Source organism: Sporobolomyces koalae (genome assembly GCF_050403365.1).
Source record: "Sporobolomyces koalae JCM15063 DNA, S_koalae_JCM15063T_v1_ctg11, whole genome shotgun sequence".
In the NCBI taxonomy this organism is placed as follows: domain Eukaryota; kingdom Fungi; phylum Basidiomycota; class Microbotryomycetes; order Sporidiobolales; family Sporidiobolaceae; genus Sporobolomyces; species Sporobolomyces koalae.
In genome coordinates this window covers 248,269-273,396 of record NW_027481760.1, presented here as the reverse complement: position 1 = coordinate 273,396, position 25,128 = coordinate 248,269, and the positions used below count along the sequence as shown (strand labels likewise).

At 55.1% G+C, this 25,128-nt stretch overlaps 8 protein-coding genes across 8 annotated transcripts; 2 read left to right on the top strand and 6 right to left on the bottom strand.

The window, feature by feature from the left end:
- Positions 1–1,146: 1,146 nt before the first annotated feature.
- Positions 1,147–4,167, top strand: IFM1 (translation initiation factor 2; the record flags this gene model as incomplete). The annotated part of the gene is made up of 7 exons (XM_076677959.1): positions 1,147–1,858; positions 1,922–1,978; positions 2,044–2,606; positions 2,672–2,886; positions 2,952–3,544; positions 3,622–3,939; positions 4,016–4,167. The coding sequence occupies 7 exons, from the start codon at positions 1,147–1,149 to the stop codon at positions 4,165–4,167; spliced, it is 2,610 nt and encodes an 869-aa protein (XP_076534915.1).
- A 147-nt stretch (positions 4,168–4,314) lies between these two features.
- JCM15063_001169 (SDR family NAD(P)-dependent oxidoreductase) lies at positions 4,315–5,508 on the bottom strand (the record flags this gene model as incomplete). Its single annotated transcript, XM_076677958.1, has 6 exons — positions 4,315–4,463; positions 4,537–4,591; positions 4,654–4,821; positions 4,888–4,934; positions 4,997–5,109; positions 5,189–5,508. The coding sequence occupies 6 exons, from the start codon at positions 5,506–5,508 to the stop codon at positions 4,315–4,317; spliced, it is 852 nt and encodes a 283-aa protein (XP_076534914.1).
- Positions 5,509–5,825: 317 nt separating this feature from the next.
- On the bottom strand, positions 5,826–7,980 carry JCM15063_001168 (uncharacterized protein; the record flags this gene model as incomplete). The annotated part of the gene is made up of 10 exons (XM_076677957.1): positions 5,826–6,081; positions 6,150–6,217; positions 6,283–6,349; positions 6,406–6,498; positions 6,555–6,720; positions 6,780–6,933; positions 7,269–7,420; positions 7,489–7,651; positions 7,712–7,858; positions 7,918–7,980. The coding sequence occupies 10 exons, from the start codon at positions 7,978–7,980 to the stop codon at positions 5,826–5,828; spliced, it is 1,329 nt and encodes a 442-aa protein (XP_076534913.1).
- Positions 7,981–8,885: 905 nt separating this feature from the next.
- JCM15063_001167 (uncharacterized protein) lies at positions 8,886–11,229 on the top strand (the record flags this gene model as incomplete). The annotated part of the gene is made up of 3 exons (XM_076677956.1): positions 8,886–9,574; positions 9,633–9,681; positions 9,745–11,229. The coding sequence occupies 3 exons, from the start codon at positions 8,886–8,888 to the stop codon at positions 11,227–11,229; spliced, it is 2,223 nt and encodes a 740-aa protein (XP_076534912.1).
- A 346-nt stretch (positions 11,230–11,575) lies between these two features.
- Positions 11,576–14,090, bottom strand: JCM15063_001166 (cytochrome P450; the record flags this gene model as incomplete). Its single annotated transcript, XM_076677955.1, has 11 exons — positions 11,576–11,744; positions 11,814–11,831; positions 11,902–12,230; positions 12,300–12,494; positions 12,561–12,625; positions 12,694–13,020; positions 13,090–13,261; positions 13,330–13,427; positions 13,499–13,634; positions 13,702–13,921; positions 14,032–14,090. The coding sequence occupies 11 exons, from the start codon at positions 14,088–14,090 to the stop codon at positions 11,576–11,578; spliced, it is 1,788 nt and encodes a 595-aa protein (XP_076534911.1).
- A 1,174-nt stretch (positions 14,091–15,264) lies between these two features.
- On the bottom strand, positions 15,265–20,397 carry JCM15063_001165 (uncharacterized protein; the record flags this gene model as incomplete). Its single annotated transcript, XM_076677954.1, has 7 exons — positions 15,265–15,646; positions 15,709–17,587; positions 17,647–19,688; positions 19,747–19,885; positions 19,958–20,126; positions 20,188–20,227; positions 20,318–20,397. 7 exons carry the CDS (start codon positions 20,395–20,397, stop codon positions 15,265–15,267), a joined length of 4,731 nt encoding a protein of 1,576 aa, XP_076534910.1.
- A 374-nt stretch (positions 20,398–20,771) lies between these two features.
- On the bottom strand, positions 20,772–21,689 carry JCM15063_001164 (SNUT3/LISCH7 family protein; the record flags this gene model as incomplete). Its single annotated transcript, XM_076677953.1, has 4 exons — positions 20,772–20,793; positions 20,861–20,952; positions 21,023–21,324; positions 21,395–21,689. 4 exons carry the CDS (start codon positions 21,687–21,689, stop codon positions 20,772–20,774), a joined length of 711 nt encoding a protein of 236 aa, XP_076534909.1.
- A 385-nt stretch (positions 21,690–22,074) lies between these two features.
- SAC6 (fimbrin) lies at positions 22,075–24,917 on the bottom strand (the record flags this gene model as incomplete). Its single annotated transcript, XM_076677952.1, has 9 exons — positions 22,075–22,177; positions 22,248–22,281; positions 22,353–22,830; positions 22,894–23,154; positions 23,224–23,350; positions 23,423–23,855; positions 23,913–23,991; positions 24,055–24,454; positions 24,841–24,917. 9 exons carry the CDS (start codon positions 24,915–24,917, stop codon positions 22,075–22,077), a joined length of 1,992 nt encoding a protein of 663 aa, XP_076534908.1.
- Positions 24,918–25,128: the final 211 nt, after the last annotated feature.

Below are 25,128 nucleotides of genomic sequence, written 5' to 3'. Positions count from 1 at the left end.
GATAGAGTTACCGCCTGGGACCCGAAGTATAATTTTGGTGGAAGTGCTTGGGGCTCGATGTTCAGGTGCTCGAGAAGCACCTCAAAGGGCGTCTATAGAGTGGACAACCAATTAAATGTAGGCAAATGATCGTCAACACTCTAGAGGACAAGTCACTTACGATGGCGCCAGAGAAGAAGTAGTCTTCCGAATTTGTAGAGACCCCTGCAATGCAATCCGCCTCAATCTTGCTGCGGAGTCGACCCAGCCGTTTTGCAAGTTTGCGTTCAGTTTTCTCTACGGCGGACTTGATTTCGATATGGTTGGTTGCGATATCTCGTGCTTTGCGAGTGTATGACTTGATCTCGTTTGCCCAACCCTCGATCAACTCTTGGTGAAGCCCGAGAGCGCATATTGCATCAAGAGTACTCTCGAGTCCGCTTGATTCTTGAGCAGGTGGATGCGACATGTTCTGCGGAACGCCGACTTAGCAGGGCTGCACAGACGTTGTAAGCGTAGAGTCAGCGCTACTGACTGCTCCGGGTCCGATCCTGGTCAGCAATCCGTACCCCAAGCTATGCTGTGCAGAAAAGGAGGAATACCCGGCAAGAAAGCCAGCAGAAGAGGGAGAGGAACCCCGATGCCACACGAGGTCCGTGGAAATGCGTGTTCCGCGGTGCCGAGTTTTGATGGGGCTCAATATGTTGCCCTAGACCGATGAACAAAGGCACTTCCTCCCTAGTGAAATCTTCGAAATACTGGGCTCCCCGAGCAGGATGACCGGAGAAGGAGCACGACGAGGAATTCGGAGGTCTGGGGGCGGGTGCTCAAGCGATGCGCTCGCTCGAGAGCGTGGATTGTTCAGCACAGAGAAAGGACCGCTATAGCACGTCAGATCTGTCACTGGTGACGAGAGCGCGAGAGTGCGATCATTTCCTGGCCTCGCGACCGCAGCCGACGGCTTCAACCAACAGCACAGCTGCGACCGTTGGTCTTGCCTGGTACCGCTCAAGCGCACGTTGAAACAACTTTTTGCGGCTATCCGATTCGAGCGGCGGCATTTTGTCGCGATTGGGAGAGCCAAGTCGCGCAAAGTCCTTCAACTTTCCTCGCTTTGACATAGCCTGCGACCGACACGGTACCAGCCCCGGCTTACCTCAAGCAACAATGGCAGCTCGCTTGCTGAGACCAGCAAGGCCGTTCGTGCCGATTTGCACGTGCACCGCCTTCGCTCGACTCACCGCACCGACTTCATCTCTTCGATCGTTCACCGCCTCGGCGTCGAGTCGAGCCGACGAGTGGCGGCCATTGCGTAGTCCATCGCCACAGCAGTCCCGACCACGGCCTCAGAATGCAAGTTTGTCGTCGCAAAAAGTTTACGCGCAGAATCGTGAACGAGAACGCCTCTTGAACCTGAACCTCGACAAGACGAATCGGCCTACGGGAGGTCAACGAGATCGGCCGAGACCGAGAACAGGGCAGGGGCCACCGCGCACCGCCGATCGAGAACAAGACAGCTACAGGTTGATGCGCAGTGCAACCAATGTTGGACTCGCACCGACAGACATTGGAGCCGACCTCGAACGGCAGCGAGAACGAAGCAGGAAGTGGAAGCCAAAAGATACGCCTAACGAAGGGCCGCAATTTAAGGGCGGAGGATTCGGAACGAGGGTCAAGATGGTGCCCGGGCGAGTGAATCAGAGCACGAGGGTCGATCGGTACGAGGCACCACTCGGAGGTCCAGGGCGAGGTAACACGCAGCGACCAAGACCAGCGCAGGAGCGGAGACGACCCAAGCAAGCCAAAGTGCTCAAGAAAGTCGCACTGCCCTCGGTTCTTCGGCTCGACAACTTATGCAACATCCTCAAGATGAAGCTGTGTATGAACCACGTGATTGTGCCCTGACAGACGAAACATGCTGACTCTACAATTTCATTTACAGGGCATGTGCAGAAAGCCGCCGAGAGACTTGGACTTGAAGATGTTCGAGCGGAACGATGTAAGCTGTGGCACATCCTGATCAAACCGTCGCTTATCCACTTACCATGTTCCATACGACGATAGTGCTTACTCCAGAAGACGCGACCCTCCTCTCCCTCGAACTCGGCTTTGAACCGACAATCGACGACGAAGCCGCCTTCGACCTCTTCCCGCTTCCCGCTCTGCCGGCTGATGATCCGCTCCTGTTCGACCGGCCTCCAATCACTGGAATCTTTGGTCACGTCGACCATGGCAAGACCTCCCTCCTCGATGCGTTGCGAGCGACTTCGGTTGCGGCTGGTGAAGCCGGAGGAATCACACAACACATTGGAGCGTTCGAGGTCGAGGTTGACAGCATGGCTGAGAACCTACGGAGAAAAGAAAAAGGGCTGGCTCCCCTCGCGCTTACGTCGAAGAACGCGAAGAAAGCAACCGGACCTACTATCACCTTCCTCGACACTCCCGGCCATGCTGCATTTACCGCGATGAGGTCGAGAGGTGCAGACGTGACGGACGTTGTCATTCTCGTGGTCGCGGCAGATGACGGAGTCAAGCCTCAAACGGAGGAAGTCATTGGCTTGATCAAGAGTGCCGATGTTGGAGTTGTCGTTGCCCTGACCAAGTGTGACAAGCCTGGTATCGATACGGTACGCCCATTCGCTCTCTTTGTGATCGTTCTCACCTTCAAGGCTGACATCTCCCGATTGTACAGGCTCGAGTCAAGCAATCACTCATGGCAGCCGGTGTCGAAATCGAAGATTTCGGCGGCGACGTTCCGTGCGTCGAAGTCTCGTCCATGACTGGACAAGGTCTACCAGAGCTACTCGAAACTGTCAGCGCGATCGCTGAAGTACGGGAACTGAAAGCGGAGAGGGAGGGACGCGTTGAGGGTCGAGTCATCGAGAGTCGAGTCGAGAAAGGTAGAGGGTAAGTTACCTTTCATTCTGCGCTTCCAACAGCAATGTCCAAACCTCATGACGTGTATTTTGCAGAAATGTTGCTACTGTGCTGGTCACCCGCGGCTGCCTCAAACCCTCTGCATCGCTCGTGGCCGGCAACACTTGGGCACGAGTCAGAACGCTCATTCCTCCTTCAGGCAAATCCGCAACGAGTGCTCTACCAGGTCAGCCGGTCGAGGTGACGGGCTGGAAGGATCTTCCTGCGGCCGGCGACCTCGTGCTCGAAGCCAAAACGGAAGATGAAGCGAAGAAAGCGGTCGCGAACCGATTGAGGCGGAAGGAACAGGAGCAGATGTGGAGCGACGTCGAGATCATCAACGAGAAGCAGCGACGCGATTCCGAAATCTTGCTCCGACGTCGCGAGGAGGAAGAGAAAGCGAAAGCGAAGGGCCTGAGAGGCAACGCCGTGATCTACGCAGGAGACGCTGCTGTCGAGGAGCTGCAGGCCGGCAACGACGGGGTTAAAGAGCTGCTGCTCATGATCAAGGCCGACGTCAGCGGTACCGTCGAGGCCGTTGTCGGTGCGCTCGAGAACATTGGCAACAAACAGGCCAAAGTCAAGATCCTTACTTCGGCAGTTGGCGACGTACAGCCAGGAGATGTCGAGATGGCTCGAGCTGTCGGAGGTGAGCGTTCAATCACTTGTGCCTGAACGCCTTGATCGTCAGAATAGCTGATATTCCATTCTGCGCGCCCACCACAGCTTCGATCGTCGCGTTCAATGTCAAAGCGTCAAACTCGCTGCTCAAGGAAGCTTCCAAGGGACCGACCCCAGTCCCCTTGCATGTCTCTCCGATCATTTACCGTCTCGTCGACATCGTGCGCAAGGAAACTGCCGCACTTCTGCCCAAGGTGATCGAGACTCGAGTACACGGAGAAGCGCTCGTGCAGCAGATCTTCGAGATTTCGGTCAAGGGCAAGAAAGAGACGAGGAAGATTGCTGGAAGCAAAGTGTCGAACGGTGTATTCCAAAAGGCAAGGAAGGCGCGGGTTGTCAGGAACGGCGAGATCATCTTTACAGGTCAGTCTGATCAGCTTGTCTCGCATCGGCAAAGATTTACTCACTCGTCGTGACTCCCTGATCGTCACGCCTGCAGGTACTGTCTCGACTCTCAAACAGGTCAAGAAGGACGTACTTGAGATCTCAAAAGGAGTTGAATGTGGTATCGCTCTCGATGACTTCGACACTTTCGAACCTCTCGATCTCGTTCAGAGTATTGAAGAGATCGCCAAGGACGCTGAGCTATAGAATGTTAGAATCTGTGTCGTGCTGATCATAGTTACTGTATCCTGTATCACCTACTCGCAACTCCAGACCTCTGCAACAGCAAACAACAAGTTTCATCCGCATTTCACACAATTTACAGCTGAAGAATGAATTATGCAATTCCCTGCTTCATTGCTGCTTGCCCGTCTCTTTCGCGACAAACTGGTTGTACACCTCGGAGTACTCGGGATGCCAGCGCGAAAGTGCGGGTCGTTTGTCGAGGATATCGTCGAGGTTGTAGCGCATTCTCGCCTGGTCAAGTTCCCACGCAACGTCGTCTGTTGCCGTGTAGACGAAGAAGGTCAGTCCCGCCTTCGCTGCGCAAGACGGGGAGGAAGAAGAAAAACTCGCTGTCGGGACAAATAATGTAGAACTCGTCCAGACGCGAAAACAGTTCTTCGGCCACCTGATCGCCAAGACCAATCAAGCGTCAGAATGGGAGCAATAAAGAAGATCGGCAAGCCTCACTTGAGCTGCGCTCCAGGCGGCCGCAGGTTTCTTTGCAGCATCAACTTTGCGTTCTGCTCCGCCTCCAGTCGTAAGCTTCGTATAGGTGTAGCCAGGGACGAGTAGGTGCGCGGTAACTTGAGTCGGGATGAGCGAGTGCGCGAGACTCTCGGCGAGGGACTTGACCGCCTGATAGGTAGCACGAGAGGGGATGAGCTCGGCTCTATGCTCGATCGCGAGAATTGAAAAACTTACCGCTTTCGATGCATTGTAGGCGGGATTGCCTGGAGGGTTGGTGATACCTGAAGCGAAGGATTGCAGTTCAGTAAATTGGTCAGATGATATGAGGAACAACTGGTCCTACCTTGTTTCGAGCCAGTGATTACGACATTTGCGGGGCTCTCTTGTGCTACCATACGTTCGACGAAGGCTTGAGTACCGTTCAGGACTCCACCAAAGTTGACCGCCATGAGTTTGCTGTTTCATTTCCCGAGCGCAAGTGGGAGTCAGCGCCGGGGTCTAGGTAAGTGTACAGAAAGCGGACGACTACACGCACGTCCAGGAATCGAGATCGCCTCCAAAGCTCTTGGACGGTACAGAAGTACCGGCATTAAGCGCGAGGAAGTCAACCCGGCCATGTTGAGCGAAGACTGCGTCGGCGAGCTCCTGTACTTGTTGCGCATCCGACACATCCACGATCTGGCTCGTGAAGTGCTCTTGAGGTACTCCCGCAGCGATCAGGGCATCTTCAGTCGCGTCTAACGCTTGCTTGGACTGGTCGACGAGGACCACTTTGGCTTGATGACGTCGGAGCAAGATGGACGCAATCTCAAAGCCGATTCCTCCTTGAGCTGCACCGGTCACTACGGCGATCATATTGGGCTTCAACGCAGACGACATGACAGCTGTTGATCGTTCAAGCTGCTGATAGAGGATGGAAGACCTCTGACTATAAGCATGCGCTCGCCTCCACTCCGGTCTCCACATTTCTGTTCTGCAGGACATTGCATAAAACGAGAATTCAACAAGCGGTATGGAACCTGATGTTGCAAGATTATCGAGTACAGGCTACGAGCTGCTATGAGAGGGTCTCCTTACATGAAAAGATTGCGCGCACGATCCAGGTAAACTCGAACTCATTGCCTTGTTGTTTGATCCGCTCGACATTCCTCAAGTCTGCATGAGTGAATCAACTACTGGCGCGACCGGCGGCGCGACGAAGCTGAAAGGTGATCAGGGAAGGTCGGTGTCTTTGACGCAGTGCTCAGTCTCGACATCGGATTTGCGTGGTTCATAGGGATCGAAGGCGGAGTGAGGGGCTCGAAGTTTGGCAGTGTAAGTGGAACGACCTCGGGTAGCACGGTCGGGGTAAGGCCCTGTGGGGTCGAGCACTGATCTCCTGGGTTGCGTTCGAGCATCTTGCGCTTGTGCATTTTCGTAAGCGCCTTTCTGCAAGCAACTCGCAATTCCGTTCAACATGAAGCCTTGCAAGCGTAAGAGCGACGGGAGAGACTGACAACAGGTCCGCTGCGGGCTTGATCGTCAAGGCAAGCGAGAGAACCGTCGCGTAACTTGCCGATTGCTCCTGTTCAAGCGAATGATGCGACTCAGATCCTGATCAAGTATATCCCCTTTCGAATAGAGACGTACTGTCGCTGCGAGCAGGGAAGAATCGGGTTGCGAGGCGAGGGCGTAGCTGTACCAGAGCAGTGCTTGCCTAAAGCTGAACGACATCAGCGGGCTCTCGGGAGGATTTCACTAGCTCAAACTGACCAGAGTGCAAAGATAACACCGCTGAAGGTCGCTGGTAGCAAGGCTCTGGTCCAGAGAGAGCCATCTCGATTGAAGTCGAACACCCGGCGCAACCTATACATCATCCGATTCAGTCCCGGCATCGTCTCAGGGCGACAATGTGCACCTACTGATGCGGAAGGTCCTTTGTGTGGTAATTGAGCCTAAATGCCAGGACGATCGGAGGCCCCAGCGCCAAGAACACGATCGAGGAATGCTTGAGTACGACGGTCCCATTCGGATCTGGACAATTCGTCTGGGCGAGTGAAAAGAACGACGGTGATATGTGGATGAATACTAGGACGAGGTTAGGCCGTTCAGTCATGAGGTGGTGCTCGCAGGTGAGGAACACTTACGAAACGCGACAAGCCAGGCTGTCCAGAGGAGCGCGATTGCAAGCGGATAGCCTCGGCGTCTCCATCGACCGCCGTGTACCCGATTAGCGATTTCTTGGAGTTGTCCATATGTGTAAACCGTGTTGGCCGAGTCGCGTCTTTGTGCAGCGATGCACTGTGAATCGTGAAGCTGAAGGCGAGATGTTGTTGCTGTTCCGTGCCTGTTCCAATGCCGTCGTCGAATACTGGCTTCGGAATCACCAGTATCCTGTCGACAGGGCGGTTGAGTTTTGCAGTCGAAGTGTCTGCTCTTTTCGCTTGCAAAGTCCCGCTCGGAGGTCATGCCGAGGAGCATGGAGGGCACAGAGCGTTCCAAGCCGTGTACGGGCTGGTAGGGTAATTGGTTCACGCGATGGCCCGTGACTGGCTGGTAGTGCAATTGGGCCTCGCGACGACCCGTTCCCAGATCAGCGACTGAAAGCGGGACAGATACAGCACCACACGGCTCACGTCCATGTAATTCAAGCGACTCCGGTTCATAATCCCTTGAGGGTGCTTCGTGTCTTCCGAGGATTTCCGAAGCGACCTGTATGTCTCTGAGCGTACGAGGTCGGTGCGGTAAGCTGGTAGCCTCGTTCCGCTGTTCTGGTGGTCTCCTCCGTCTAGAATCATTCGTCGATTCAGCTCAGTATCCTGAATCAGCTGACGAGAGAGAACACTTGGAACGTACAGCCGTAATGTGTCGCAGTAAAAGCGGCAGCCGCGATTGGGCTCATCCATCCGAACGAGCATAGCAAAGCGTAGTAGGCGTGAAAGCGACTGATGCCTCGCCCGCCCAACCCTTCCCACAGCAACACCAAGAGGTGCGCGAGTGCTTGCAGCGACGTTGTAAGCTATCGACTCAAGCGACAGATGAGTGTGGCTTGAATCGGTCAGTGAGGACTCGGACGTACGAAGACGAAGGGAGCCTCGGGACCTTCAATAATGACAACAACTGTCGCGAAGAACACTGCAGCAGACAGGCCAACCCGAGTACCTAGCGAAGCGAGGGTATCGGGGCACACCCCGCAGCAGACTCCCTCCTTCGTGACGCACCACAACTGCCGCAGGCGGAATGATCAGTCACTTTGATAAGAGGTTTGAAATTGTACCGACTGACGAGAGCATCTGTGTCCGTTGGCGATTTCGCATCGCATACTCGGGCAAAGTAGTCGAGTCCCATCAACAGGCTTCACTCAGGTCGTTTGTTCAGGGAGAGTCTGAGGAAGTTCTCATGACTGGGGCTTGCATTTTCTGCATGGGTGGAACGTGGACCGCGGAGTTGCCGGAATCGAGCATTTTCAGTGGGAGCGAGCTGATCGGTGCACGTGATCGGTCGGGCTGCATGCACCTTGGCCGCGGTCTGTGTGGGTGCCACCTCATCTATAGCTAGTCGCCGCAACAGCCTACCGACTGCGTGTGAACGGAACGCATCGACAGCCCACGATGGTGATCGTGCCGCCAGATTCGACCGGCCAAGCTGCACTTGCGAAACCAGATCAAGGCCGGGTGCATTGATGAGACACCAATCACAGCCGGTCGATTGGGTAGCACCAAAGCACAGACAAAGCGCGGAGGCTAGAGCAAGGAGGTTGACATCGTCTGCTAGGAGCCCGATCGGCAGAAATGCGTTGGTGACTACATGGAACTGGAGAGTTGGAGCCAGGATCGCCATTTTCGCAGCTTCGCGGTTCGCGCGCGTCGCGCGGTGTTGCGGATCATGAAGCTCGTTGCGCTCCTTCGCTTTTGCCAGATAGCTCAGGAGTCACGTCGAGGGAGCTTCGCCAAGATATAGTCGACGTGCGATTGTAGCAAGGTAAGCCGAGCAAGCTCGTTCGTGCAGTCAAAGGAATCAGTCAACTCTTCCCTCCTCGGGCTTTCTGACCACCCGTAGCGTTCTGCACAGCAGCTCGCTAGAGAGTTCTTTCGGTCAAGGTACCGCCAGTCTGAGCTACCTCGGTCATATAGCGCAAATCACAGGCTGATTTTCGCTACAGCTTCGTCGGCAGGTTGACCGCTTTGCTGTATCTCGATCGCTCGCACCTCGCTGGACCTGCACTAATTATCACTGGGCCTACACCACTACCAATGGCCCTCAATCGCGAGAAAAACGGTCATGCTGCCCCATCTCAGCCGGCTTCGCCTTCATCCTCTCCTCACGGCGCACCGTCGGCATTCGCTCACGATCAGGCCAGCGGCCCCCTAGCTCAAGCTGGCGACAACCATCGATCAGCAGCCCAAGATCTTTCCTTTGGCTTCTCCTCAGGTGGCGACGATTCGGTTATCGTGCACAGCCTTTCGGAGAACACCTCTGCGAGCGGTCTCGATAGCTCGTTCGACGCAGTCAACCTCTCCCAGTCGGAACAATCGGGTGCCGACTCGTCGCTTGAAATCATTGTGCATTCTTCGCCTAAGTCTTCCGGCTTTCTCGCCTCGAGTCCCCCTCGGCGCTTCGCAACTCAGTCCGAAAGTCCAATCGAAAATACAAAAGACCTGCAAGCCAGACTTGGTGCAAGCCAGTCCAGACGGCCGAGCTTGATCGCCATCGATGAACAAACTGAACCTGCGAGCCTGGATCCTGCTGCACGCGCTTTCGCCCCTCCTCCTCGACCAGAAGTCGACCGCATCTCCATCGCGTTTCAGGGTATCGTCGTCTCTGGCAAGAACGAATTCGGAAATCTGACTGAGCCTGCAAAAGACGCACTCGCGCGTCTCGGTCTGAAACCTATCCCCGCTCTGCATGGGCCCCTCAATCTACCTTACGCTCGCTGTGCATCGTAGGTCAGACCATTTGTTCAAACTTTGGCTATACTCACGCGTAGACTGTGTAAACAGTGGCGTTGATGCTTTCCTGTCCGGCAACGATCCTGACACCGATCCCTGGGTGAGCGCTTCCGGACCTCGCTCGAAGAGGACCTTGGACTAATTGCATTCCGCCGCACCCCAGATTGGTGACGCGAACGAAGGCGGCACGAGTTCGCGGCAGCAGAGAACGCTACCGATTCCCCTGCCAGGCAACTCTCGCTATACGCAAGCTGGTCGTCTGGTCATGCGTTATTCGTCTGCGCCGGCTTCCATGGACTCTCGAAGCGGGCGTGTCAATCGCTTGCCTGTCGCACCGAAGCCGAATGTACCCGCTGCTAGAGCGAAGAAACCCGCCGTGTCACGTCCTTCTCAATCGAAAGCAGCCAACCCCACCGAACCGGAGATTGTCCAAGCAAACACTCATCAAGCTCTCGCAAACGCACGCGTTCAGGCTGATACGCAGACAGTCGCGCGAGCTCAAGCCATGCAGCTGTACTTCCTTCAGCAGGCACAAATCGCGCAACAGCTCGGCGAACAAGCTGCAATCGAGCTCCTCGCTGATCAGACAGCCGGGCTGGGCTTGAATGAATCTTCTATCTCGCCTCAGCACTCTACTTTGCTCGCTTTCCCTCAAGAACAGTCTCGGTATCTCTCCAGCTCGCACGATCTCGCTTCTGGTGCACTACCCTCGTCTAGCTTTCTTTCACCTTCTCCGGCAGTACAGCACTTGCCGATCTTGGCTCCACGACAGCCACGGGTCTATACGCCTAGCCAAGTCGATTCGAGCACACTGCTCAAGCTTGCTGGACAGAGGCAGCTTGGTCTGCAAGCTACCGCGACCTCCTACCTCAAAGTCCCCCGTCCAGAACAGCCGGGCCGTCCAATGCCTCTCGCTAGTGTTCAGAATGAACAAGCAGAGTACGCTGTCGACGGCGATTATGGCCGATCCGCGATCACGTTCTCGCCAGAGCAAAGTAGCAACGTTGGAAGAACGGGCTATGACTTTCTTCATCGAGCGGCGTCCCATGATCGCCAAGCTGCGAACAACCGTCGCCACTCTACTGCTCCCCGCCAGAATGTGCTTCAGGATCGATCCTTCCCGAACGTTGGCTCAAGCCAAGAATTCGGCAGACGACGATCTGCCGCTCCCACTATGCCCTATCCCGGACACTCGAGCCACAAGCTCTCGACGTCTTCGGTTGTGACTGTCAACTCAAGCATCCCATCTTCTGTCAACATCCCTCAGCTTCGCATCTTTGCAGATTCTTCCTCGAGTTTGCCTTCGGGTTTCCGCCAATCGAGCTCGTCGGGTCGCCCTTTCGAGGATCGCGTCAATTCGCAACAATCCTTGACAAGTTTGCAGGAGGACAAGATTTCTCGCTCTTCCCCAGCTGAATCGTCAGGCAACTGGAGACGTACATCCCTCGCTTCCAGCGAAACCGGATCGATCCCTCCTGCTTTGAGATCCCCGCTTGCAAAGACCGTACTTGCCTCCGAAGCCCAAGAAGGACACGCTCAATCTACTGAAGACCATTTGACTCCTGTTCGCACCAAGAACGATCGAGGACGAAGGCGAGCACGCGGACGTTCGAAGCCTCGTGGACAAAACGCCCCTTCGAAAGCTTGATTCTGTCTGCTTCCAGCCTAGCTCTGCTTGTTCTCTCGTCTTCTATCTCGCTTTTATCCTGTGGATTTCCGAATCTGTCGCTCTCTCTATGTCTCTCCGGACTCGTCAGTACTCTTTCTTGGGCTCACCGCGGGTTGTTGCACTGGTTTGCTCTATCTCTACCTGTCTACTCCTTTTCTTCACGATTGATACTTCTCGCAATCAATTCCATCTCAAACCCGCAAACTGCGCTACAAAGGGTAAGGAAGGGTTTCTCTAACATTCTGCGAAGTGAAGAATAGAGCAAAGCAGACAACAGATAGCTAGTGATTACAACTAGGAGCTACAAACTGATGCTCGTTCTCGGTCAGTCTTCCTGGTCCCTTTTGGCTAAGCTGATCCGGAGGGGCATCCTGTTCCCGAGCAACTCTTCACCAACCAAGAGCGGCCTCATGACGATGGCTGAACGACGCTCGATCTCGAAAGGTGGGTCGCGGAGCGCAAACTCGAACTCGTCAATAAGTGTAGCGAGGATACTATGCATACGGATTCAGCGTCAGCTCATTTCGTCCTCGCCAAGAAGATACAAAAGTTGACAAGCATACGTTTTGAGTTCGAGCAGCCTATTGCGAATCGAGTCCAGGGTGAGCACGAGGAAGAGTCAGCTAGACAGATACAACTAGAAGAACTCACGCGAACTTGTATCCGATACAACTCCTTGGTCCTGCCAGGAACGTCAACATCGAGCTCCAAACTCCAACCTTGCCCTGAATCTTCTCTCCTTCCGATCCGAGCCAGCGCTCGGGCTTGAATTCGCCCGCGTCCGGTCCAAAGATCTCCTTCGAATGGTTCACCGCGGTGATCGGGATGAAGATCGTTTGACCTTTGCGCACAGAGATGTGCGAGATAGTCGCTGTAGGGTCGAGGTTGCTGCGGATGGGTCGAGTAAGCGGAATGACATCGTCTTGAGCTGCGTGGCGCACTGTGGCAGACACGGGCGATTCGAGTCGCAGAATCTCGCGCTGCGGTCGTGATCAACCAGAACGTTAATCGCTCGTCACTCGATACCGTGACTTAGACCTGACACGCACGGTTACTGCATCAAGGTACGGTAGAGCGTTCAGTTCGTCGCTCTCTATCTCGTCGAGTCCGTTGTCTTGAGCAGTCTTGCGAGCATCTCTGATTTCGGCTCGAAGTTTCGCTTGCATCTCGGGGTGGCGCGACAGAGTCCACAAAGTCCAGGTGAGTGAAGTTGATGTCGTTTCGTGGCCAGCTAGGAGGAATGTCTGTGCAAAAAATCGAAGCTCTCGATTGTCAGAATTATGGCTATGCGAGTCCGATTAGAAACCGACCGTCAATTGCCCGCGAAGCTCTTCGGGTGTCATCTTTGCCTTGGCATCAGTCGAAGCGGATTTTACTGGTCAGACGTACGTAAACCGATCAGCACCTCAGCGCGATCAGGCTAGATTGCGCACGAGCACTCACACAGGAGGGCGATCAAGTCTTTGCTTCCTCGAACGCTATCGAGTCCGTCCTTCTCGACCTGATCCTGTTTGCTCTCGATGATGTTCCTGCTCTCGAGCTCAAGAGTCGCGAATCCTTGCCTGACCCGTTGGATGCGCTCGTTCGGGATCCATTTCGCGATGTTGAGGATCGGCAATGCGCGAATGAAGAAACCAATGGTGCGCTGAATGAGAAAAGCGCTCGGCTTGGGCTTCTTCGCGACAGCCGAAGGCGAGAACATGCCCGCGAATGCCATGGCAAGCTTGTTTTCCGATCTGTTGAGCGAGTCGAAGCGGTACCCAAATCCAGCTAACAGACAAGCGTCCGTCGTGAGCGCTGATTCGGCCCATGCAGAAATCGAGAGGACAAAGAGTGTACTCATTCCGATAATGTCGAGGGTCAAGCGCGAGAGCCAGGGCATGATGTCGATCGTCACCTCGCCACTGCTCGAGCTTTTACCTTTACGATATTGCTCGAACGCCTCGGCACTTGGAAACGCTTTCTCGTCGTCCGCGCCAGTGTTGACTGTGTTCCTCCAGATGTCTCGTAGCTATCGTCGCATAGAGCGATCAATCAGTATCAGATAACCAGTCGTCCGAAGGGATTAGTCGCACTGACCTTGTACGCGTGTTCGAAAAAGATGGGGCCAAGAGCACGGATGTGTGCCGGCGAGAAAGCCGGCTGCATAATCCTGCGTTGCCTTCGATGGTCGTCGCCTGGCAAGAGAAACGAGATCAGGTTCAGCTCATATTCTGGCAGCCGTTCGCGACCTGGAATCCAAGCTCACCTTCCGCAAAGAGGACACCTTTCCCAAGAATCATGGCGAGGTCTCCTCTCACTTCGTCGGGCTTGGGATAGTCGTAACAATTGCTCAGGAGGACGTGGTTGAGCGCAGTCGAGTCGAACAGGACGAGACGTTGAGCCTGCGAGGAGTGAGATCGGGTCAGCAGCGCAGGATGAGACAGTATGAACGTGAATCGATCTACTGACACCGAGCATTCCATGGTACCGTGCTGCGCCGCCAAACTGTTCGTTCCACTGGATGTGACTCCTGCCCGGCTCATCCTGAAAGATTGTCTCCATGTTGCCCCACAGGAGAGACTTTCGCGGCGGCCCGGGCACGTCGCGCAGCGATGACCATCGAGGCGAAATAAAGATCGAGTAAGCGAGCCACACTGCCGTCGCTGGAACAGCCAAGACGATCGCGAGGCTGTCAACGGGGACACGATCGTCAGCACGTCCCGCATCGAGAAGCGGTGGAGTCCCGGCATGAGCGATCTCATGTGGGGGTAGCGAGCGAGATCGAGACGAAACACGCACAGCAAGCTGTAGAACGGATGCTCGATCGGGAACAGCAGCAACGCCATCGTGTTGCCCATCATCGACTTGAGTGTAGAGATGAATGGACAGAGCAGCAACGACGCAGAAAGGATTCGCAGCCAGGACTTTCGACGATTGCGCGTATCACTGTGGAAACGTTTCGGCAGCGTCCAATCGTAAGTCCCCGAACTCCGAACCCGAGGAAATTCGGCTTCGGGCACTGATCTCTATGGTGGGAGCCTTCTTTTTCCCGCTACTTACTCCGCCCTAAGATTATCTCTCATGCTCGGCCCTCTCTCGACTGTCAAATGCTTCATAAATGACCGCAACGAGGGTAGCTACTGATCGGTGGATCGCTGCTTGATTTGAGCAAGTTTTGAGCGAGTTAATCTTCCTGAAGCAGGCGAAATTGAAACATTCACGTATTATATGACGTGTCCAGTACTCGCCTGTACGTTTGATAGTGTACTGTGTGTGTGGCGCAACGAGCAGACGATTTAGGGCAATCATCTACTGCTCTGCGAGGCCGGTTGAAGCCCCAAGAAACGAAGAATTTGCCTCTGCGATCCGGGAAATCTCTTTTTTCCCAAATTGAAACACTGGACGAGGTAGCAGGGACTAAGTGGCTCACACCATACCACTTTTCGCTTGCGCATGGAGGTTCGGACGAATCAATTCGCCTTCGAGAGATACCGGGACAACTATGGTGTGAGCCACTTAGTCCCTGCTACCTCGTCCAGTGTTTCAATTTGGGAAAAAAGAGATTTCCCGGATCGCAGAGGCAAATTCTTCGTTTCTTGGGGCTTCAACCGGCCTCGCAGAGCAGTAGATGATTGCCCTAAATCGTCTGCTCGTTGCGCCACACACACAGTACACTATCAAACGTACAGGCGAGTACTGGACACGTCATATAATACGTGAATGTTTCAATTTCGCCTGCTTCAGGAAGATTAACTCGCTCAAAACTTGCTCAAATCAAGCAGCGATCCACCGATCAGTAGCTACCCTCGTTGCGGTCATTTATGAAGCATTTGACAGTCGAGAGAGGGCCGAGCATGAGAGATAATCTTAGGGCGGAGTAAGTAGCGGGAAAAAGAAGGCTCCCACCATAGACCAGAAGCGATACAGAATTAGATTATGAAGAAAAAAATCGCGTCCTATAGAGCGTCTACGGAAGGGTATGCATAGACAGTATACTGTATAAGGGAATCGGCACAAAAATAGTAGGCAAGCCTAAGGCTTCCATACGGGTATAGGAGGGCGTTGGCGAGAGTTGCGACCTGACAAGCTCGCGGACAACATTGGTGAGAGGGGTGTCACGCTGTCGCCTGAAGATCGCCGCAACGGAGTCGCCATGTTGCTACTCGAGCTAATCGAGCGCCGCATCGATGTCGAAACCGACATCGACATCGAGCGGCCACCGAGGTACTCGCTCGACGAGGTAGACGATGACAGGAAGCTCTGCATTGACGAGGTCGAAGGTGAGCCGAGCAGCTGGTCCCGCACTGCTGCCGAGCTGATCCATTGCGGCTCGGACCCGGCAAATGTTCGCTTGACTGGAGTCGTTGGCGAAATGTTGACGGTCGCAGCCGGGGCAAAGTGCGTGATGATGAACCTGGTTTGACATTTTGTTCGTCATGAGCTAGGTATGCAAATAAGGCGGTGATAGTGACTCACTGAAGCAGATTCTGGTATCCACCGCCAACTCGCACCATGACCTGCTTGCTCCTGAGGATTCTACAAAAGTACACCTTGTCGCCGATCCTATACATGCCCGATTCGTCGCTCCATTTCCCATCGGCCATCGCGATCGGAACGTGGATGTCGAGCGCATTGACGATGCTGCCGACTTCTCGATCGAGTTTGTTCGTAGGGTTCGCTCGGTAGCGCTTCTGTCCGTCTCGCCTCGGCGACGAGCGGTATCCGATGCGCGAAACGTTCTCGGGAGAAAGCGAAGGCCGCCGGTACGTCGACAAAGCGCCGCTACTTCTACGGCTCGAGACAGAGCTTGCGAGACTGTCTCGGTGCGAAGAGGCTCGTGAGCTCGTCGAGCTGACACGGCGCATGGCTGCTGCCGCCCTTGTCGCGTTGCCGACGGCCGTGTTCGTCTGTTCGATGCGTCGCGGTGTGCTTCCCGGCGTTCGGCGCGGAATGCTCGTTTTCGCTGCAAATTGGGGTGTTGTGGAGAAGGAGAATGGGCGACTACTTGATGGTGTCATTGGCGGAGCCGATTTGTTCTCGAGGCGAGGAGTGAGTCGAGGCAAACCGCTCTTCTGTGGACGTCTCCGGGGCGTTGCAAAAGGATCGGCGCTATCGCATACAGAGTCGCGGACGATCGATTGCGAAGAAGACGAGCGAGACATGGAGAGGCCTGGAGACGATGGGCGAGAAGTTGAATTCACGGACGAGCGCGACAACGGGCGAGACCGCGAGAGCTGGAGAGACGCTGTGGACGAAGTGGAGGAAGAGCGGGACAAGCTGCGAGAGGGTTCGAAAGGGTAATTCCCGGTCGATGTCCGCCCTGTACGCGAGGACCTCGAGCTCGCCAAAGAAGCAGAACGTGATCTGGGCTGAGCTTCCTCGGCCATTGAAGACATCTCGGCCCAGCTCTCTTCAATCCGCAACTGCGCTTGGGTAACCCTTCGATCATCGGAAAGAGGTCGAGATATTCTCCGAGCCGAATCAACAGCGGCACTCGCGACGGCAATGGCCTCGGCCAAAGGCGTCACGGCTAGACGCGGGCTTTCCTCCAACACTGGTTGAAGTGTAGATTCCGTGGCGTCGATCGAATTGAGTAGACTGCTCAGTGCGTGATCGGCAGCGTCGACCCGGCTAGAATATTGAGCGAGGTCGACGATTCTGTTTACTTGATCTTCTTTGGCGCGGATGAGCTCTTCCACAGAGCAAAGTTCGGAGCTGACATTGGCGTGCCCAAGCTGCATCTTGATTGTCGCGAGGTTTTGCTTCACTGATGCGAGACTGTCCAGCAGCTCGCGTGCTTCTTGCTGATTTGGTAGTCGGAGCATGTTCTCGTCAGAGAGCAAGTTCCGAGTGTGGATGTGTTCGGCCTGCGCACGGAGTTGCAGAAGCTCTGGTAGTCCGTCTGACGAGCTCGACAGTGCAAAAGGGTCTGGACGGGGAGGCTCGACGCCGGCAACCGTGATTATTTCATTCGCTGGTCTCAAGGCGAGGTCGGTCGTCGCGGAGATTAAGGGCTTGGGTGCTCCGGCTTTTCCAGATGAGTACGTGACTGCTTTGGGGTTTGCGTTGTCGGCAGTATGCGTCTCGAGCTCTTTCCTGGCATCCTCCGAAGTTGACCGCTTTTCCGAATCGCGATGGCGAGGAGATTCGGGGCAAGCAAGCTGAGATTGTGGCCTTTCAATGTCATCAAATTCCTCCTCAGGTCGTTCACAGCCGAGCCCTTGGCTCAGACTCGCCTGGCAGTCGGGCCGAGGCGCAAGACGGGGTGAAGCAGGCTCAGAGAGCGCCGAGGCCGAGATGCCGAGACTCTCCAAGGCGGAGGTTGCGTTCGACAGCTCCGTAACTTCTTTCGTGCCTGAAAAGCGAGGAATCAGGAGCTACTCGCAGCGTCCATGCAGAGGCGAGTTGTCTTACCTGAAGCCTTCGGTTTCAATAGCTCGTTTGCTGGTCGATCGTCTTCAGCTGTTTTGGATTCCATCCCACTTTTATCGCAGTTGGTTGGCTGGGTTTGTTGTGGCGTGTCGATCAGCGCCTTCAGGTCGTCGAGGCGCTTGCGAGCTTCGTCCCTGTCGCGAGAAGAGCCCGAACACAGCAGATTGAGGTGGGATCTGACTTTCTCGTCACGAGATGTGGTTTCGAACAGTGAGAGAGGGCTAGCGGTATCGCACAGAGTCGAAGTCGAAGTCGAAAGGAACGGAATTTGTAAGTGGACGTTGTCCACGAGGTCCGAGATGTGCCGAGAAGCTTCCTGAAACTGCTTGTCGAGTTGCTCGTATGTCTCCTGGGCTGTTAACTTGGTAAAAAGCTCGTCTTGCTGGGTCTGGCGGATGAGCTGCAGGATTGCAGCGAGCTGAGCTCGTGGACCTTTGAGTTCTTCCTCGAACCGTTTAACCGCGCGTGTCTGCGTTCTTGTGCGCACCACGAGCTCAACACGAGCGTCAAGTTCTTCCACTTCTCGACGTACAGAAGCGGCGAAACTCGAGAGATGAGCCGAAACAATCAGAAACTTGTCGAGGGTAGAAAGGTCGATTCGCGAGAATGGTTCGAGCATTTGCCTCAAGCTTTGTCCGATCTGCAGAAGGTCGGCATCCGTGTCGGGTAATTCGTGGCTGCCATTCGTTTCCGGTTCCCACCCAGATCTCTCCGCCGGGACCTTCAGCTCGGCTCGCAGTAATGCGACGCTCTCGTGCCCAGTTGTGATGATTCTCAGTGTACCTCTGACATCAGCGACCCTCTTCCTCCGTGACGTCTCGGTGGTTTTGAGCTTGACGATCGCCTCTTTCGCCTCCTGACTCGCAGATATCACCGCTTTGACCGCCGTCTTCAAGCTAAAGGCAATATCGAGATTGACCAGCTCAGCGACGACTTGTCGACCTTCCACATGCAGCGACTCTGTGTTTTTGAACGAGGTTTGCCAGCTTTCCGATAGGATTTCGTCAAAGCGTTTCTCGTACTCTTCCTCCTGTTTCGTCCGATCCTCAATCTGATCGAGATCGCTTATCCGATCATTCTCGAGTTTGTGCCGAGGCGGGTCTAGCTTCAACAGACGATCTTGCAAAGTCCGTAATAGTCCGAGTTCTGTCTGTAAGCGTTCCCGCACCGTGTTGCCTCTCATGACGGCGTGTACGCCTCGGGAGAACCGCTGGATCCGGGTCCGAGTTCCCTGAACAATACCTCGAGCTCTCGCCACGCGATGCTCGAGAGTCTCGATCCTGTGTCGAGCCATCTCGTTCTCGGCGGAGAGTCCATCGAGTCGCGCGATCGTCGAGGGGAATTCGTACCGGTTGAGCGAGTCGAGCGTTTCTCGAGTTTGTTCGAGCTTCGCGTCTATTTGGGCGATCCGTTCTTCGAATTGTCGGATCCAGTCGACTTGTGGTGCTGAAGATCGCTGTAAGTCATTTCTGAGTCTGCCGAACTCGACCTCGACTTCGTAGTCGAGGTTCTTGGCATCCTTCTCTGCCTGGGCTGCATTGCAAAACACCTCGTCGCTCTGCTTCCACTGTTCGACTCTCGCTCCAAGATATCGTGTCAGGTCGTTCGAGACGAGTTCGCGTTTAATCGTCTCTTCGATACGATCTTGTTCGTCGAGGAATTCTTCCGGGATGGGAGTCGGAGAATTGTCGATCAATTTGTCGAGGAGGGTCGAGCTCTGCGGGAGTTGGCTCGAGCAGAGTCTGCGCACATGAGCCTTGAGTTGTGAATACGAGACTTGCAGCGCTTGAACGTAAATCGCGCGCGAAACCTCGAGGCTTGAAGCATCTGGAATGATCATCTCGCCGCGGGAGGACAGTTGAGCAGCAGAAGTTGACACTGCTGGCTCCGGTTCTCCTTCGATTACGCCTTTGGTCAACGGCTCTGCAGGTGTACTCCAGCGACAAGTGTCGAGAAAGGCGGGTATTTCGGCATCGAGCAGTTGTCGACGCGATTCCCAGGCCGCCTTGAGGGTTGCCTCCCACCTGCACGCGTCCGAAATGAGCTTCAAGACGGGCAGCGACAAGTGTGAAATTGGCGCACTGCAATCGATACCCGAGCAAGACGAGACTCTTGCGCCGCTGTCGCAATAACGAAAGTAGCTTGTCGAGAGCAAAGATGGTCGTCAGACACATCTCGATCAGATCCGTGTCTCGAGTCGACAATTCGTGCTTGCTCGTTTCTGTAGGCACGACGCTTGGTTATGTCAGGCGGTTGTACATGTGGCCCAATAAACGGCAAGTAGCACACTCACGCTTCGCAAACGTGCGCATCTTGTTCAGGTCGCCGTAATCAAACTCGTTCACCTCCTTCTCGATCGCTTCTTGCTCTTCTCCCCACTTTCGCAGCTGCTCCTCCGTCGTTTCTGATGGTTTGGGCGGCAACGGGTCATGAACGACGATGAGGGGTAGCGTCGAGAGGAACTGCAACTCCCGCAGCTGAGCATCAGCCAAGCGCTTTAAAGATTTCGTTGACACGACTCACGGTCGTCTTGTCCTGGATCCAAACTTTCTTCTCGGCAAACCTGAAATCGCGGGTTCGAGTGGGGGCGCGTGTGAGTTGAATCAACTGGCGGTTTGTCCTTTGCGCGTCGCAAGGTTGTGGGGGTTCTTACAGCGTGATCTCGAGAGCTTCTTCTCCTACGAACGTGTCTTCCCGTGTCCTCCGTGGTCGACGAGGGGTAGAGAAAGCCATCGCAGTCGGGATTCGCGGTTGGTGGACCGCGTGCCGGCCAGAGAAACGCGGGGGTCCGGGCTACAACACTGTACCGATGCAGTTCTTCAGGCGAGAACGAAACAGAGTCGCATCGAAGCGTGAGCCGAAAGCGACCAGAGGTTGTGGGGTATGCGGATGAAGCGCGCGGATGCTTTGCAGGCAAATGCAAGTTCCAAATTTCGCGACTGTCGCAATACGCGCCTTCTGGTGTCCCTCGACCTCGACAGCTGAGGGACGAATCGTGCTCTCTCGTCGCTGTGCAATATGACGCGTTTTCCCGATCGAGTCTCAAAAAGTTTCTCGTTTTTGATTTAGAACTACTGCTACTTCTTCCACGATCTCTTTCCCGCTGCTTACTTGATCTTGTCGAGAGGTCTGGACAAAGCGAAAAAAGGAATGAGTTACGGCACCTTGAGAGACTGTGTAACTAGCTCTGGCTCACCTGTTGAATCCACCTTTGCGATTCATGTACTGCCTGTGCGCCCTCTCTTGCTTGATCGACGCGCCCGAGAGCTCGCCTTCATGTTGCTTACCCTACACGCTCACAGAAGCGGTTCAGTATGCCTTCTACAGGACAAAAGGTTTTGCCATGCGCGAAACTGACCTGAGTAGTTCCAAAGCCTCCGAATCCCATCATGGCGGCAATGTCCTGAGTCTCGACATCGGCTGCATCATCTGCCGTTACAAGACTCTCGCTACGACCTCGATCTCGTCCATCAGAGCGTCGAGGGGGTGGTGGAGAGGATCGATCACGTTCTCCTCGATCCCTCACTCGCTCTCCCGTTCGATCACGACGTCTCGGTGGCGAGGGCGAACGCGAGTGCTGTCGACGTGTTGGGGGTGGAGATCTTGACCTTCGTCGAGACGAATCGGGCGAAGGTGAACGGCGAGACGGGCGTGAATCTGCTAGCAAGGACGAGTAGCTCCTCGGTCTCAAGTCAAATAACGGCTCCGACACTACGATTTGAATGCGTACCTCTATCGCGGTGCGAGTGCGAGTACTCGTCTCTGCGTGACGGAGGCGAGCGACTGCGTCTCGAATCGTGTCTCCTATCGTCTCGATAATCCCGCCTGTCGTACCCGCCACGACCGTACCGATCATCATCGTAGCCCCTCGAAGGATAGTCTCGTCTGGGCGCAGGCAATCCCGTCGAGTTGGAATCTCCATCGAGGTCATCGTAGTTGAGTTGCTGCCTCTCTCGAGGTGGGTACCCTCTGCCCGAGTATTTAGACCCTTCACCTCTGTAGCCCTCAGATTGTCGGTAACTCATGGTCGAATGCACGAAAGGTTGTCGGAAGACGTGTATAGAGTGGTTTCGAACACCTTCGGATTCATCATCTCTTCCCCTTTTCCGCGATCAAAAACATGTCTCAGGGTAACTACAATTGCCGCTCTCGGCAGAGAAGTGTCTGTCACCATGGTGCCGTTTCATCCGAGTTAGCGCAGCAATGTGCAAGAAACTAACAGCGTACACTTCTAATCCAACAGAACAGCAGTTTTTTCAGGTATGGGGTACTACGAGTTCAGGGTGTTCCTAAGGAGCAGGGGCAGAGGGAGAAAGGGTTGACAACATTGAAACGCGTGACGTTTGGCCCGACAGGCACGAGGTCAGGAAGCAGAAGAAAGACCAGGAGAGCGATTTCCTTTCGCCGGCTCTATTGCGATCCAGTTTGAAGTGCCATGAGAGCGGCGCAGAACGTGAGGATCAGTCGAGGACGGACTTCGATGATGTCTTCGGGAACGATAAAGATGAGCGACCTGGTGGTGCAAACAAAGCCGACGTCAGAACAAAGCGCTCGGTAGGGCACGACTAGAATGCGATACTCACCCGAGTTTGCGCGCGATCGAGATGGCCAACTTGGCTGTTGATTAGCAAGGAGGATTGTCAGTGTTTGTGCATGCGCTAGATGGCGCGAGCGCAGTGACTACTGACCATTCGCTTTGCGCTCCTCGTCGTTCCGACCGTCGTACACGAGCGAGTAGTCGACATAGCCAGGCTTGATCGAGTCGAGCAGGTCGAGGAAGAACTTGGCGTCCTTGAGTCCCGGGTCTTTGAAGCTCCGCATCGAGCTCGACTTGCCTCCCTTCTTGACCTGGTCATTCGCCCATCGGACAATGTCGCTGTCTGTGATTTCCTTGCCGTTCTTGCTCAGGCTCGCCATCGTCGAAAGGATGTTGCGTCGCATCATTTGCCACACGAGGCCGAGTGTGAGCGTACGTTGACCGTCGACGAGATCGGCACCTTGAATTCCAACAATGTGCATGTGGTTTTGACGAGCGAGGTCGAGGCAGTAGTTGGTGTTTTCGACCGCTTTGAACCGAGACAGGGGCAGCGGCGACTTTGCAACACGGCGCCATACGACCGAGCCGGGGTCGACCTTGTCGAATGCTTGGAGGAGCACGAGACCATCCTGCCAGATTCCTCCCGAGGTCAGCGGCGCTTCATTAAACTGAGCAGATGCGTAATGACGAACCTTGAGATCCTCAAAGAGGTCGTAGACACCCGGATCAACGTCGAGCGAGTTGAGCCAGAGGGTAAACACACGAGCTTCGCGCTCTCCCTCGGCGTCAAAGTCTTCAATCACAGGTCGTTCGTTCTCTTCGAGGGGTTCGAGACCAGGCCACGTGTTGAACAAGTTGGCGACGAACGCGAGGTTGAGCTTGGCGTTTCCTGCAACGAGCGAGGTCGGCGTGAGGTACTTGCGACAACCGATTGCGTCGGCGTTTTGCAAGACCTGCGAGTTGAGAGGCAAAAAGTCAGAATAAGCCGTGATTGGAAGCGATCAGGATGGCCAACGACAAACTTGTTCAGCACGAGCGTGAAGATCGCGCTCCTGGAGAGGTGCGCGCGAGCACTCGTTGGGTTTGAGCTGATTCAGCAAGACGGTATAATTCTCGCCATCGGCCACGTCCTTGCTAAAGTTGTTGACGCTAAAAACCGCACACAGGCAGGTGAGGGTCTATCCAAGCCAACAAGATACAGAGGAATGAGACCAGACGTACCGCTTCGGCCAGTTGGCAGCCTTGAGATGGTAGTTGAACCAGCGCAGGAGAATCTGGTCGGGCGGCAACCTTAGGAATTGTTCGAGGGTCTCGTCGTCCTCAAGCAAGCGGTACAGCTCGGGGTGGAGCTTGATGTCGATCTTGGCAAGCAGACCTCGTCGGATGATCTGCCAGATGAGACCGAGGATCAAGTGCTCTCTGCCTTCGTTGAGATCGGTTGCTCCAATGTTGACTACTGACAGTCCAAGAGATTTGGCTGATGTGATCACGAGGTTGTTGTTCTCGGTCATTTGGAAATTGTTCAGAGTTGCGGACTTTTTGGCAGAGGGCATGGCAGAGGGTGCCCGGTTTTTGTTGGACGCTTTGTTCAGAACTCGCTCATCGATCGTGTCTGGGACCGAGTCGTTGATAAGCTTCGAGAGCAAGAGACCATCTAACATGTAACAATGTCAGTTTAGAGCCCGGTTGCGAGCTGCCGAGACGAATTCACCTCGGCACTCGTCAAAGATCTGGAAAGTATCGGTCGGAATCGGGAGTCGGTCTCCGATATCAGCGTCTCCTGCAAGAACCTGATGAGGTGAGAGTTCAGGTCAGCACAGCTCGAGCGAGGTAAGATATCGCAGCGGACTGACCTGGTTGATGTGTCGCGTGAATTCTGTCCGCTCGTCCTCGTTGATCGAGTGAGTGATGTTGGTGTTGCTGCCCTTGACGAGCACTTTTCCTCCTCCCGCGCTAGTGCCTGCGTTAGAACCAGGCGCCGGTTTGGCGGGGGACCCGATCAAGCCGCCGAGCGCTCCACCTCGCAACACTTGTCCGGCGTTGGAACCAGCGCCAGACTTGAGTTTGTCAACGAGGTCGACAAAGTCGTCGAGTTCGACCTGTCCGGACGAGTCGACCGAGACGGTCTTGAGGGTTTCTCGCACTTGGTCGTAGGTGTACTTGCCCGACGGGGACGAGGTGGTCGCTCCCGACGAGAGCGCGGTCAGGACGGTAGACTTGGGCAGGCGGCCGGTCGAGTCGAGGTCGATCTGGCTGTTATCGTGACAGGTGCAATTCGGGACTCGGGTCAGTACGAGTACGCTTGGCTGCCCGCACAGCCTCGTTTCCTGCGAGGCGGTCTGCAGAATCCCTGTCGGACTCGCTGCATTGACGTGATGTTCCCTAGCGATAATGCAGAGACTTCGGAATGGACCATCGGCTGGTCGCTAGCCTGAAACCGACGGTGCAATCGAGATGACGCTGTTGTTGTCCCGAGCAGCGAGTCGCACTGCGGGTTCCCAGCAAAGCTCGATGCAAGCACAAGGTCTTGCACGTAGCAGGCATGTACCGAAGTGGGCTCTTGACGGTGCGAGAGGCGCACTCGAGCAGTTCGGATCGGGCGGGCGCAGCAGGTGGAGAGTGCGAGACGGGTGACTCACTTGAATTGGTCCACGAGCTGCATCATCTGCTCCTGAGAGAAGCTCGGATACTTGCGGGCTAGCTTGATCGCTTGCATGTTGACGATCGTGATGTAGAGTAGATGGAGGGAACCGAAGTACTTGCACCGCTGCGTAGACCGAACAAGTGGACTCAACTCGTGCCAGCTGCGCTGACTAGGCTCCCGCTCGCTGGGTGCCCGGTATGGCGACGAATCTTACTCCATGCCCGATCCGCACCAAACGAACTCGCAAGCAACCAGTTCGGTACTGACCGAGGCGATCCCGACG